At 46.7% G+C, this 15,334-nt stretch overlaps 1 protein-coding gene across 2 annotated transcripts in view; it reads right to left on the bottom strand.

Moving 5' to 3' along the window:
* Positions 1-6,994: 6,994 nt before the first annotated feature.
* Positions 6,995-15,334, bottom strand: part of PKNOX1 (PBX/knotted 1 homeobox 1) — a 205,128-nt gene continuing 196,788 nt past the window's right edge. Inside the window, exon 12 of one of the 2 annotated variants that reach the window (XM_078656380.1) lies at positions 6,995-10,073. In XM_078656380.1, coding sequence (XP_078512506.1) covers positions 9,853-10,073 — 221 coding nt within the window. In that variant the 3' untranslated portion in view covers positions 6,995-9,852. The remainder of the gene's footprint in view (positions 10,074-15,334) is intronic. The other variant, XM_078656381.1, reaches the window with a different exon arrangement.

Here is a 15,334-nt window from a genome sequence, read left to right as displayed (position 1 = left end):
CATCCCAAACATCGACAATAAGGGGGGTCGCTATCTTGGCAAGGCCCTCACTTGTGGGGAGTAAGCGCTCTAAGGCAGATAGCTCAGGGAGGTGGGTAGTAGTGGAGCTCAATATAGGCTATACCTTATGTGTAGTTTACGGCTCCAACTAGGACGACCCAGAAATCTACGATTACCTGGAAGGAGAGCTAGCCAACTGGCCTACCCCTATCATAGTCTGCGGGGATTTAAACATCTCAGCTGACTGGAATACGGTGGCCGTTTATTCAGGACGTAAACCCAGAGTATATCGTGCACTAGATGCTCTCATAAAATCTCATGGGCTTATGGACGACTGGGGGACCAAGGAGCCGTTGGACCCTGGATACACATATTTTTCTTGCCCTTCTCAACGATATTCTAAGCTCGATTATTTTCTGATCTCCTCTCCAGAGATAAATAGGTGCATATCAAGAAACTACCGAAGTCAATTTCGTATCATAATCCTCTGATCTTGGTCTGCGAAGTGACTAAGGTGGAGAGGAAGCACAACAGCTGGACATTCGAGAGGAAACTACTCTCAGATGCCAGGTTTGTGGAGCATATTAGAAAATGGGCGAGAGAATTCTATGATGCAAATCGCTACAGTACGTCGCGTAACGGTGTCTGGGAAGCATTCAAAGCCTCTTTCAGGGGCGAAACGATCAGCTGCTCAGCAAGGTTAAGGAGAGAGGATAAGAGAGAGATCGAGAACCTCATGAGGGAGCTAGCGGTAGCGGAAGAACAGCACAGTAAAGATATTAGTCAAGGGGTAGATGGTCAGGCAAACTTAAATAAAATCAGTACTACTAAAGCTGATCTCCAGAGACTAATAACACAGAAAGAAGTTAGCGAATACCAGGTTTCTAGGGCAAGGCGCTACGAAACAGGAGAGCAGGCAGGGAGGGCACTGGCCTTACGAATAAGACAAGAGAGGACTAAGAACACCATCTCTAGTATGCAGGAAAATGGAAACGAGTATAGCGAGCCAACAGACATTCTAAGGGTTTTTAAGAACTTTTATCAAGCGTTGTATGATGATGAGGGAGGGATGTGTGATCAAAACCCGGTTTATGAAGACGTGGGTCCAGGGCTAGATGAGCTGGCCAGGGAAGATCTAGATAGAGATATGGCTTTGAGCGAAATAACTACAGCCCTGCAGGAGCTAGCTGCCGGCAAGGCCGCAGGCCCAGACGGGATCCCCCTGGAGGCCTATAAATGTATGGAACAAGAGATTGCCCCTATCCTGCTGAATAGATCAATGGTATCTTGTGTACAGGCATAATACCGGACTCTTGGAAGGAGACCAATATCGTCATCTTTCATAAGAAAGGGAAGCCCAAAGAGCTGCCGGGGTCCTATCGCCCAATTTCGCTTATTAACGCGGACACAAAGTTATATTCCAAGGTCTGGGCTAACAGGTTGGGGAGGATCATAGGTCATCCCGTCTCCCCGTGGCAGCATGGTTTTGTGCCGGGTAGAGGTACGACGGACCACACCAGTCTAGCAATAGCCTTATTCGACGCCCTTGGTGCTGCTGGGAGCGAGATGGCCATGATCCTCCTCGACGCGGAGAAAGCTTTTGACCGCGTGGGTATTGACTATCCTAGTGTCCTAGTTTTCAGTAGCTTTCTCCTAGTTCATCCGGAAGTGTCCTAAATCAACTAGTTTCTAACTCTTACGTTCCCATTGTATCCCTATGGTAACTCACGTGTGTGTTTAGACACTGCACACGCATCCCATGGGCCTCCTGCCTCCTAACCTTTGGTAGTACAGCATAGCCCCAGCGATTTCCTAGGCCCTAGGCCTACTCCCTGTTCGTGACGTGGTTCTTATACCACTATTTTAGTATATGGTTTGCAACGCCCCTAGGGCTCGACTGTATTTTGTGCAACTTATTGTATGATAATTGAGTAACTTGTTATGTGCTTTGGCCTCTGACCTCAAAGAGTTCAGAGGGGTTGTGTTAGTAATAAATACATATATATTTTATATACAACCTGTGTGGTGTCCTTTCATTTGGTATTCAAGGGATTATATATGGTAAAACAGCTGGCTTCACATGCTCTCTGAAGTTTTAGCCTAAGACTGCTTTGTCCATGCTACCATTAGGATAGCTGGTCTATAAGGTTGACTTTACAACCATCACCATAAGGGTTGTTTGGACTGATACAGGGTGGCCACTAGAATAGTGGACATCACATATCAGGCCAACTTGTCACATATTGTGCTCGCCGGTAATTTGAGGTGTGCAAACTCTAGGTCTTCAGGAGCCATGCCGCCAGTCTGAGGCTCTCTGGCTCTGGGTGTAGCACCCTTCTGTTCTGCATTGTTAACAGGTCCCTTAGTTTTGGGAATTTGTGTGCTGGGGCCTGCACCATCTCCACTATTTGTGAGAACCATGGCTGTCTGGCCCACTGAGGTGCTACTAGTATCAGTGACATGCTGCTGATCCTGCATTTGTGGAGCACCCTGTGTATCAGTGGTATCGGGGCAAAAGATACTGCAAATGTCTTTGACCTACTTATCCATCGAGCATTCCTTTGTGACAGATGGTCTGGTTGTCTGGATGCGAAGTGTTGGCATTTTGGTGTGTTGCAAATAGGTCTATTTGCGATGTCCCCCACTTCCGGAATACTTTCTGTAATTCCTGTTGGTTGATCTCCCATTCGTGGGATGCTGACGTCTGCCTGCTGAGTCTGTCTGCTTCCAAGTTGTCCTTCCCTGAGAGATGTATGGCTAGTAGGTCTATCCTCAGTGGAATGGCCCATGTCCAGATCTCCTGTGCTAGCCTCGATAGCGTTACTAACTGTGTTCCTCCTTGTTTGTTGATGTAGAACATGGTAGTGGTGTTGTCTGTTTGGATCAACACACAGTTTCCCTACAGCTCCTTCTGAAAAGCTTTTAAGGCTAAGAACACTGGTTTTAGTTCCAGGTAATTGATGTGCTTGACCGCATCCTGTTGCGACCATAGCCCCCTCACCTTGAGCTTGTTCATGTGCGTGCCCCACTCCATCTGGGAGGCGTCCGTTGTGATGGTCACTGTTGGAGTTGGTTGTGTGAATGGTTTCCCCTGTGACATGTTTTGTTTGTTCCACCACACTATTTCCTGATGCACTGCGTGTGTGACAGCCACTAGAGCTTCCCAACTCCCAGTTGCCTGGGACCATTGCTGCTGTATCCATACCTGGAATGGTCTCATGTGGAGTCGAATATTTTGGACTAAGTAAATGCATGACGCTATCATGCCCATCAGCTTGCTCACCGTCCTCACTGTCAGAACTTGCCTCTTGAGGTAATGACGTGTTTTCTTCAGTATCGCCAATGTTCTCTTCCTGCTAGGGAACACTTTGGCCTGTATGGTGTCGATCTCTGCCCCCAAGAATATCTTGATTTGTTCTGGTTCTGTTGACGATTTCTCCCAATGAATCAAGAAACCCAGTCTTGTCAGTATTAGTATGACCTGCTGGATGTGTAGTTTGCATTGGCTGTACAAACTTGCCTTTACGAGCCAGTCATTGAGATAGGGGTATACGTGTATTCCTTGCCTTCGTAGGTGTGCTGCGACAGCTGCTAGGCATTTTGTAAACACCCTTAGTGCAGATTTTAGGTTGAATGCCAGTACTGTGAATTGGTAGTGGCTTTGGTTGATCACAAACCTGAGCAGGCGCTTGTGTTTGTGGTTGATGGGGATGTGTAGGTATGCGTCCTTTAAATCTATAGTAGCCATGAAGACCCCTTGTTGTATTTGCAGTATTACCTCTTGTAAGGAAGTTATCTTGAATCTTTGAGTTCTTATGAATTGGTTCAGGAACCTTAGATCTAGGATAGGTCTTAGTGTTTCGTCCACCTTTGGCACCAGGAAGTAAGTTGAGTAAACCCCTTTGTTCCTTGGTTTTGCGGTACCACCTCTATTGCCTCCTTGCAGAGCAGTTCTTGCGCCTCTCGCTGCAAGAGCGAGAGCTCCTTTGCTGAGTGTGCCTTGCTTCTTGGTTTTCTGTTTGGAGGTTCTTTTTCTAACTCTATACAGTATCCGTATTGTATGATGTTTAGTATCCATTTGTCTGATGTGACCTTCCTCCATTCCTGGATAAAGTCTCTTATTCTTCCCCATACCCGTGTTGAGTGTTCGAGGTACTGTTTGTCGTTGAACGTTCAGCTGCATTTTTTCTTTATGCCTTTCCGCCCACCCCTAGGTGTTTCTAGGGTGGGGGCCTGTTCCATGGTGGAGTCACTTGGTTGAGGGCTTTTGGCCTCCCTTTCGTGTTTGTCCTCGTCGGTTTCCGCGCCCTCGAAAGGACTGTCCGTTCTGCTGCTGCTGTCCCTGCTGCTGCTGGCCTTGGTTGCTCCATTGGTAGCCTTGCAGTAACGTTTGGTGCGATGTGGTAGGCACGTTGCCTCCTCTACCACCCGGCCTTCTTGTAGGTGTGCCTCTTCTCATTCCTATGAACTGCACCGCTCCCATGGACTTTGATGTTTCATTGTCCTTCTTGAGCTGCGTCAACTTGTTGTCAATTGGTGTGCCAAACAGTTGCTCTCCATAAAAAGGTGTATTTAGGATGTTGCTTTGCACCTCTGGCTTGAATCCCGAAATTCTGAGCCATGCGTGTCTTCTCTCGGTCACTCCTATCATCATTAGCCTGCTCGATGTTTCTGCAGCATCCAATGCCGAATTTAGGCATGTGTTCGCCATGTTCTTTCCTTCTTCTACCAGGTGAGCTGCTCTTTGTTGGTACTGGTCTGGGAGATGCTTTAGGAGCTGCCCCACTTCATCCTAGTGTTGGTATGTGTGCATGTTGATCAGGGCGTTGGAGTTTGCGATGCACCAATGTATTGCCGCATTTCTCTCCACCTTTCTCCTTGTGAGATCCATGCTCCTATTCTCCTTGTCTGGAGGTAGTCCGGCATTAGTGGGTACATTGGCCCTCTTCGTAGCCGTACTGCAATTATGGAGTCGGCTGGCACGGGCCCTTGGATGTATGCAGGGTTCTTTGAAGAAAGTTTGTACTTTTTCTCAGTTCTTGGGGTCACAGCTTTGCATACTGCTGGCTCCTTAAAGGCCTCTCTTCCTTGATCCAGCACACTAGGGAGCATGGACAGCAATTGGCTCCTAGTTTGTTGAGGCAGTAGAGTCTCCAGGAGGAAACATGCCTTGGGCATTTCCTTCTCCATTTTCACTCCATAAGTCTGTGCAGCCTTCTGTATGACCGTGTTGTAGATCCCTATGTCGTCTGGCGGCGAGGTCCTCGAAGGGTAAGTATCTACCCCTTCTTCCGGCGATTCGGCATCGAGATCTTGCCATTCCATGTCTTGTGCCTCCGCGGACTTCGATTCCCGTTAGGATTGCAGATCTTCGTTGTCTTCTCCCACGAAATAGTAGTCTTCGTCTCCCAGTTACTTGACTGGCTCGGGCGTTTTCGGCTGTTCCGCGTCCTCGTCGTCCCTTTCGGCTTAGAGTGCGGGTTTCGGCAGGATGGTGTAGCTCATCTTCTCGTCTAAGTCCTTTTTCCGCTGCAGGATGCTCGCCATTTCGGCCTCGAGCCTCCTCTTCTTCCTCTCTATCTCGGCGGCATGTTTGGCGTCGAGGGGTGGAGCGCTTCTTTTCGGGGACGTCGCCGACGATGCCGGCCCCTCTTTTCTCGGCACCGAGGTGTCCTTTTCGAGGGCAACCTTCGACGATCTTTGTTTTTCGAGGGCTTACGCCGATTGGGCGTCCTGTTCGAAGGATCCAATCGGCTGAACTGTCTCTGGTAGCTGTTGCTTTCATCAAGTGTTTCGGCAGCAGAGCTCCCTTCGAGGACTTAGCTTCACTTCTACGAGTGTCGCTCGGGGCTTTAGCTTCACCCTTTCACGTGTCGCTCGAGTGTTTAGGGGTCAACGACTCCCTCACCTCCTTCGTTGTCTTCTTATGGACCTCGACGACCGTGTGGTCCTCCGGTCCTTCAGCGAGGTTGTCCTCTTCTCCACTGGAGAGACCCAAGTCTCGGAGCGATGGAGGTGGCCCCTGCCCCTGCATGTTGTGGTTTGCCCTCCTTCTCTGCCTCTCCCTTACTCTGAGGGTCGTGGGTGTAAACGCCGAACACGCGTTGCAGTCTTCGCTGCTGTGGTCGAGGGGCAGGCAGAGGTTTCAGACTGGATGTTGATCCTTCTGGGCGTACTTGTGGTGGCAATTGGTGCAAACCGTGAACTGTGTTTTGTCCATCCCTGCGCTCAGGGAGCCCCCTGCGAGCGTATTCTCCATTGAACGTTGAGGTTTTGGTCATAAACCTTCTTCCTCGTCGCCCCGGTTACCTGACCTGTTGTCCGGTGTAGCTGAAAACTTGATTTTCCTTGATTCCTCTTCAAACTCTAGAACTCTTCTGCAACGATCCAGACCCAATGGCAGAAAAAAGAATCTGAAGATGGCGACCAAAGGTGGGAGTTTCCGGAGGAAGCACGTCAACGTCACAAAGGACACCAAATGGTGGTATGTCAACGCCCACCTGGGTCACGAAAGAAAAAAAAAGAAAAAGAAAAAAAAAAGACTACAATTCTGGACCAAACCTAGATGGCGGAAAAATGCACAGCATAGTGAATCCAGAAAGATTCACGCTGCAAAAATATCTATACTTTCATTCTATAAACATTATGTTTCTGAGCATAGCTCAACACAGGGACTAGGTTCCAAACAATGTGGTTACAAATCTGAGGTATGGTGGCTTCTGGCACAGTGTGACTTTATCTCATCTGTTGCACTTTGGGTAATTTCTATTGATATGAAGGATTTTTCAATATATTTCAAAGGAAATTTGACTTTACTGCTATTGTTATGTAAAAAAGGGGCTTTTATCTCGACAACGGGGGAATAATGCAAGCATGTGAATCTATGAAAGATCCAACGCTGGGAAATATAGAACTTGCCACACATGAGAAGACAGAGCTGCCTACAGAAGTGAAGCAAAAGGAACAATACAATGAAAAACATTAACAAATACAGTGAGGGTCACAAAGACCTTTACTTACATATACCAGACAGTCCTACTTTCTGAGGTAGGAAATTCAAAGAGTGAGCAATACATAAACAAGACAGTGAAACCGATGAACAAAATATTACTCGCCCATGGTCATTATACCTTATAAATCAGACCAGTATATGATATTGTTATCGTTATGTGAATTTATTCCATTCCTTCAAGATTCAGAACCTCTCAAAAAAGGAACTTTAGAGTTTTATTCTCCTTCCTTTGCATCATTTTCATTTTGAATGAAACCTTAATTTCCAATTCTTAATGAATTTATAAAAAATACCGTTTTTTTTAAATCCAGTAATTCTTGGTAACTGGGAGATCCACGTTTCCTGGTGAGAAGAACAGAGGAAGGATACAGACTGGGAACAGCCACCCAGTCTGTACTATGTGCCATAGCCTGCTTCCAAGCCTCTGTCAGGGGTTTGGACACTTATTCTTTTAAGATTGGTACTTTATATTTAAGGTGCAAATAGTCTTTCAAACGTGCAACCAATCGACTTACAAAATTCCAAGACCAACACAAACTAGAGCTTCTCAAACAAGTATATAGATTCAATACAGAGCTGTACAACCTAGTGTCCTTCGTCCCATCAATAACATGAACCACGCCCCTGGGAATACACAGAAAATCCACACGAAACTCCGCATCCAGGACTTGAGGCCCCACGTGCAAGTTTGGCGAATCCGTAGGAAGACTCAAATCTCAATTCCATTCCTTGAAGCATTATGGTGATCTGGGATGCACACACAGTCCAGGCCTGGTCTCTAAAAATGTCCATGACAAGCTTGAACCAATGTGCCACACTTGAAAGCCCATGTCGATCACTATAAGCCATTGGCGTCCAGTCCATGAATAACATGAACCCGTGTTCAGGTAAGCATGAGGAAGATCCCCAGGAACCCTTGACCACTAACGTCCTTCCTCCTTCCACCAACGAGTAAAATAGAAATGCTCCTTGACTCGTTGTATCTTAGACTTCCCACCCCTGGATAAACTGTAATGCCACCCCACCAACATGTAAAGGCCAATCACCCGCTAAACAAACGAAGAAGGGACTCAACATACACACACGTGGGCCTCACTGACGAAACACTCAAGAACATGGATCCGAGCTTCAAAACACGTGCATATACGTTGCGTCTTCCTCCATTCATGAGCTACATTAGCTAGATCTCTAAAGTCTTACGTACGGCCCATATCCACCCTCACAGCCCAAAGGAAAACAAACACAACGTTCACATTGAACCCAACATTTCAGTCTCTCTAAAGGGCTTCTGAAACACACCCACTGCAAGCAGGTTGTCCGATGAACTCATTAATATAAGCCATGAATAATATGAACTGAAGCTTCACAAAACCACTACACATTAGCTCTTTGGCCTCTGGGGCTCTGTGCTATTGGGACAAAAATCCAGTATGTCTGCCTTTATGACCGATACACACACAAGCACACACACATGCTTCACCTCCCCTAAATAATCAACTAAGGGGGCACTACAACTCCCTTACTCTTAGCAACAGGATGGAACAGGGCTTCGGAGCACACTTACCATTCTCTCTAGGTTTACAGTTCAAGGCTTCATTCATATAGTTCATAAGAAGGCCCATATGTCAAGGTCAACAAGCAAACCAGAAACTTAAATCACAGACAGTCAATATATTGCCAGAAAAACGACCCCTCCAGGTCTCCAGATGTCACAGACAATTTGTAGTAAAAAGGCCAAATGAAAAACCATGCCACACCTCTCAGAAAATCAACTCAAGAGTAAAGATTGAATCAACAGGTCTCAAAGCTCTTCCTCACTGTGCTAAGAATCAACTAGAACACATGTTGCTCAAGTATCATCACCAATGTCACCTGTGAAGCCACGCCTTCAAAGACACACACATTATCCACAGGGCTTTTCCAATTCCACCTACAGCCTCTTGGTAAAAAAGAACCAGGAACCTAGAAAAGGACGTTCACAGTTTATTTAATGTGGGCTCACATCATTTTTTTATCCGGTGAACATTAGAGGCAAATGTGTATGTGCCTATCAGAAACAAACCAGATATCTCACAAACACACTTCGCAGTAACTCCACGTCTACCTGTATCACAACCCTGAGCACCACCAGCACACAGCTCACAGGCTGTTTCGAGTTCCTCCTGAAGTCGAGATGAACGAAGACTCAACAAACACTTCGCTCGTCACAAGCATCGAAGCCCACAGCGTCACACACATTCTCAAAGGCCACTCTTGCTAGGCATGTATGGAATACGAAGGAGGGCTCGCACAGACACTTTCTTTCCACCAGAAGCCCCACATCTCAGTCTATCAGATGAACAAGACTTGCCAGAAACACACAGGGGCACCTAAAGTCTCACATCCCACTTCCCTCAGGTTGGGTCCTTCATCTCGAAGGGGAGATCATTTGTGGCGCACTCCTTTGGCAGTCGTCTTACTCCTTCCTGGTGCTGTCCGCTGTGACCTCAACATCTGGAGCGGTGAAATGACATCAGCAAAGTACATGGCTGAGAGATGGGCAGCAGGTAAACTACAGGGCAGGGCGTGGTAGGCAGCGTCATCCATTCTTCGTAATATCCTGAAGAGTCACTTTCTTTCCTCAGACAGCAATACTTGACCTCAGGTTTTCAGCTCACAATGAAAGTAAACCAGAGGTGGCGGGTGCATGAGACTTTAAGCTATGAAATACAAAAGATGCACCCATCTATGCCTAAATATAAAACAGGCCAGAAATAAAACGTGTAAAATGTTTGCTGTGCAAACTTTAAAAACAGTCTTCTGCAGTGTTATGAGAGGTGAGACCCCTACATTTCAGTGTTCTACTGCAAGGGGTCACTGTTGTCCAGAACCAGTCCTGTAAGGTTTGATGTGGAGAGGTCCTCGTCGTCATCCTCCTCGTCGCTGCTGTCTAGTGTCTCTTCATCGTCGCTCTGCCCAGCCATCATCACCTGCTGCACCGCAAGCGTGGCCCCATCAGAGGACAGGGATTGCAGGCTGTCCACATTCATATTGACCGGAGTGGCAATCGTCACCACTGTTCCTACAACACAAGGAAAAAAGAATCAATTTCCAACATACCCAAAAACTGTGGTCTCCGTCTATTAGGCACAGCTTTTCTCCATCTGTTCCCATTTCAGCCTGTAAAGTACCCTTAATCCTTTCCCTTTAGATCTGGTCATCCCATGCATACATCTTTGACGCTACATCCATCCTCTGACCTCTCTTGTCTTTCTTCAGACTCGCCATGTGAACCCCCCCCACCCCATCATCCTTACGCTGACTTTCAATCGAAGCTGCTCTCCTGCTTACAGTTATTGTCATACTCTTTGGAGTCACCCTCTATTAAGAGAGCGCTTATGAACTGTAGCAATGAATGCCTATAGAGTGTGGACAGCTGCACCAGCCCACCTTAGCTTTGTTTCCCAGACCTGCTTCACCGTACTGTTGTTCAAATCAATGCAGGAGAAGGGTCTGGCCATCTGCAGAGTACAGGGAGCACACTGACACGTGCACACATTGAGCACATGCAATGACACACGGATCACGAGTGGAGGACGGGTACTGCTCCCTCCACAGGTTACGGGGAGACGATGATAATTTTACATACATGCAGAGGCCTTTTTATTTGTAGTACCGAGAGAAGGCCGGTCGCTATACGATGACTATATTGGACTCTTAACTTCCTCTGTTGTGTTAGTGATTGATTGTGGGACGCAGGGCACAACAGTCTGGGTTACGATCCAACACTTGCTCAGGGCAGCACGTGACCATCTAGTGTCATCTCGACATGCAGTCAGGAACTGTGCCCCTTCTAGGACACTTTGTCAGTAAGCTCATTCAAGTATTCGGCCATATAACCTGAAGTAAAAATATCTTGGATCACACCTCTCTTTGTTTTGTAAAAAATAAAAATCTGGTCACGATCCGTAAGTGCTTAAAAATTATTGCGCCCTTTAAAACACACTTCTACTAAAAGTGCTAAAAAGGTTGCTACAACCTAACTACAGGTTGTTCTGGCACAACAGCAAAGACTGGGAGAGTTCAGTAAGACGTCAAGCCAAACAGAGAGATGGAGAGAGCCCTATTCGATGTGCAGGACACCCTCATCGCTATATGGATCATAGGCAACAGTACTTTAAGAACATCCGAAACATGAGTGGCAGTGGGTATTGGAGAGAGCTCAGACCTTTCCTCTCGGATTGACAAACACAGGTGACAATAGGAGATGCATGGTCCGGCCCTGGTCGAGCAGCCTGCAGAGTCCCACAGGGTTCATTACTTTACACAGACCCAACATAGGATATTTCAAGACACTGGTGCATCATTCCACAATCATGCACAATATAATTCCACAGCAGGCGAACAGTATATCCCCCAAGATAGGATTCATTAATCGTTGATCAAAATCAGCAGTGGATGCTTGAAGACTGGCTAAGCATCAATAGAGAGAAAACTGAGTTTCTAATTGTTGTTTCCTACCTCACTTAACAGACGAATCAGAGAAACCCACTTTATATTAGACAAAGTGGTCATTCCACTGAAAAATAAAGTTGAAACTCTGAACCCTGTAAATCCATGGACTGTCAAACAACTGCAATCGCGGTGACTTCCCAATCCCATTTCAAGGTACTTGGCAGAGTCCATTATTTTTAGTAGGATCCAGAGAGATTACAAGTTATAGCCAGGGTGGATTATTCTAAATGTTTTGAACAACACAGAAGAATATCGCTCAATGTTAGGTAATTCAAAATGTTGCAGTCCCAGCTGGGATCAACAGAGCTGCCTGTAATTGTGTTTCCTCTGGAAGACGAAACCTCTCAGGTGAAATATGACAATGCCCTAAACTACCCTACATCATTCACGTGTGACCTTATGAGAAGATTTAAAGTAATTTTCAGTACCACCTAAGATTAATGAGGTAGGGTAGGAGGACATTTCCACCTCAGAGAATCATGTAATGGAAGAATTACCCAAAACACCTACTGCTAAATGAACAGTCGTGCTTTCACAAGAATTTAAACATTCATTTGTTCTGTTGATGTGGGAGGTGGCTTGCATGATCCCATTACCTCAAACACACCTATAGGTTTTGAGCTCCTCTGATGGATACTGACTCACTCACATGTCTGTGGGTGACCATGCCCACATCAAGTTTGTCTTTCTTTGAGCCGTTACCACTACCATCAAAGAAAGGAGACACGTGCGCTGCAGGAAATGGCAAGCAGGGAAACACCTCAACAGAAAGCTATAAAAACACGCAAAAATGTTGTGTTTTAGTCAAGCTATGCCGTAGAGTTTTCACGATCATTGCTCAACAAACAGACAGAAAGCCTTATCTGGCATTTCAACAGAACAGAAAATCTACCAATTTCTAACGGAAAATCTCAATATAGAGTGAAAGCCATCAGCTGAATTTGCTCCACAAATGTAATAGTATAATAAAGGATATTTAGCTGGTGGATTGTTTCCTGAAATTGGAGGATTTTCAGGTCTCTAGAAATTCTAAATGGGAGCTTAACTCTCTTGTGCAAGATGAGAAAGAGCAGCTTCTGCATTTCTTAAAGTGTCATGTTTTCACTGAAGTTACAGCCCACTTCCTCCTGTATTTTGTCAGTTAAAATGCATTTACAAAGTGGTATTTTTAGAAAATGGACTGCCCTGGTTGAATTTACTAGCACAATAAAACAAACGAAAATAAACAAAATATTGACACTTATAGCCAATCATTAGTTGAATATTTTCAAACGAAAACATATTTTGCAAGATCCCGCATGTGTGGATATATTCTATTAGCAATGAAATGAAAAGAACATGTATAAAGCGTGGTAGCTACCCTGAGGCGTCCTAGCGCTGCAGATGAACGCGGACAAGGAGAGTACTGAAGTCTATAGGGGGTTGTTGAATAGCAGAGTTTTTAGGAGTTTGCGGAAAGATAGTAAGTTGGGCTCTGCCCGCATGTAGAGGGGAAGGGTGTTCCATAGTTTAGTTGAGTTGTGGGAAAAGGAGCGGCCGCCACGCCTCGCTCTCTTGATTTTGAGGACTAAGGCGAGGGGAGAGGACGAGTATCTGCAAGACTTCCATGATGGAGAACTAGCTACTTCACTGCTAAAGGTGTATCCACTGCACAAGCATATTACCAGCGGTTCTAGAGGTTGTGCCAACACCTAGTAGTGCCTACTCCTGCCAGTCCAGCCCATGGGTAGGAGTCTGAAAAGCAAACATGGGAGTCAGGAGGAGAAGGTGAAACAGTAGGTCGGGTGAGGGTCAGGCACTGGTGGACAGTGTAGAAGTCAATACTCATGGGCACGGTAAAGAGATGGAACAGGGAGACGGTGAAGAGCAGGCGAAGGTGGACAATGTGAGAAACCCGTACTCCAGTAACTGCAGACTCCTTGCCTTTAGACTAGATACCACAGCAATGCATCCCAACGTGAAGGGTCTGGGGAATGGACTCTGCAGAACCAAGTGGGCGCCGTGACCTCTCTGCAAGACTCGACAGTCAAGGCAGCAGTGTTTCATAAATGTATACACTGATGCCCACGTCACAGCCTGGCAGATGTCTAGAAAAAAGGTATCCCTCTCATTAAAAGTCTTTGTAGCAGCCTTGGCTCTGGTAGAATGAGCCAGCAGGCCTTCAGTGGGTTGCTTCTTGGCCAGTACAAAGCAGATATTATTACCGAGGAAAATCCACCTTAACAAGGTCCTCTTCTACACCATCTTCCCTTTTTTTATCCAAAGAAACCCACAAAACGATGATCGTCCATGCAATTGTCTTTTGTGCAGTCGGTGCAAAAACGTAGAGCCAAGCTGAAGCGTCACCTCTTCCTTCACGGGGCGTGGCGACACAAAAAACGCTGGAAGATTAACGGACTGGCCATCGTGGAAGGGAGTTACGACCTTTGGTAAGAAGGCCATCCTAGTCCTCAGTACCATTCTGGGAAGAAAGTGCTGAAGGGCGGATGGACCAAAAGCATGTGCATCTCACAGGATGTGCTGACGTAATAGCAATGACAGACCCTTAAAGAATAGTTGTGGCTAGGCTTGAGGGCGTGCACCTGGGAAATGTCAAGACCAAATTCTAATTTATTAGGGCTATATTAAATGATTGTGGGAAAACACAGGATTCAAACCTTTTATACAATGCATCACAACAGGTGACAAAGACGGTTGGTCAGGGAAATGCAGAAAGACCAAAAGAGCTTAGCAAATAATCTTCCATTGTGCCCACAGAAAGGCACTGCTGGGCTAACAAAAAGTACAAATAAGAACAATTAGTGGAAGAGGCCAGTGTTTTGAGCACCACAACTGGCAACAAATTTGTCTAAGCGCTCAGAACAGAACGGCTTTGCACAAGGCGGTCCTGCAGTGAGGATGGCACCCACCACCTTGGCCAGCAAATCAAAAGTATTTAGCCGCAGCTGCTCAATCCCCACACAAGGGCCGTGGAGACTGATGCAGGACCCTCCCCTGCTACGGAGGATGGAAGCCTTATCAGAGGACACATGCGGATGATGAGGTGCTCTGGGTACCACACTCCTGGCACAGTCCACAGCGATAATACGGACCCCAGTCTGTCTGGATATTCCTCTTACCTCGAGGTAGCTTCAGAAACGTGCACAGGCGTCCTCCCGTCTATTCCTCCCAGAGTGAGTCTTCTCACGAGTGCCTTGGAAGAAGCTGCAGTGCACAGAACTGTTGACTCTGCGCATTTTCTATGGGTGGGAAAGATCTAGCCGGGGCACACACCACTGCTCGAAGATGCCCTATGCCACCTCAGGATGAATATGCCACTCATCGTCTGCCAGACGAAGCCTGCTGAGTTCATCCACTCTGGCATTTAGAGGTCCTGCCAGGCGGCTGGCAACCAGAAAGATGTTCTGCTGATCCAGCCAACTCCAGAGGCTCCAGGACCCCACTCTGCTTCTTGCAATAACACAAGGTGGTTGCGTTGTCCATGAGAACTCGCTTAAAGCTTCAAGAGACCAATATGTTGCTGTCTTTCCGCTGGCGAGCAGAGACCTCTGATCTCCACTTCACTCAAATTTACACCCTCCCCTCCATTAGTGACATGCCTGTCACCACTGCAAACTCTGGGTGTGGAATGGGAAGTTGCCTGATGTAGCGCAGTGTTGATGTTTGTTTGCAACTGCATGAGATCCTGAGCAGCCTCCTGCAAGATCTGGATGGAGTTGGAGATGGTTGCCTGATGCCGGGCCCACGGCTGAGTCTACGTTTGCCACATGGCATTCAGAATGCGAACGACACGAAGGCCAGAGGACCAAGAAGCCTCGGAGCCATCAC

This window comes from Lissotriton helveticus, chromosome 8, assembly GCF_964261635.1.
Source record: "Lissotriton helveticus chromosome 8, aLisHel1.1, whole genome shotgun sequence".
Classification (NCBI taxonomy): domain Eukaryota; kingdom Metazoa; phylum Chordata; class Amphibia; order Caudata; family Salamandridae; genus Lissotriton; species Lissotriton helveticus.
Note: the sequence above shows the minus strand (reverse complement) of the source record. Positions and strands in the feature narration are given on the sequence as shown.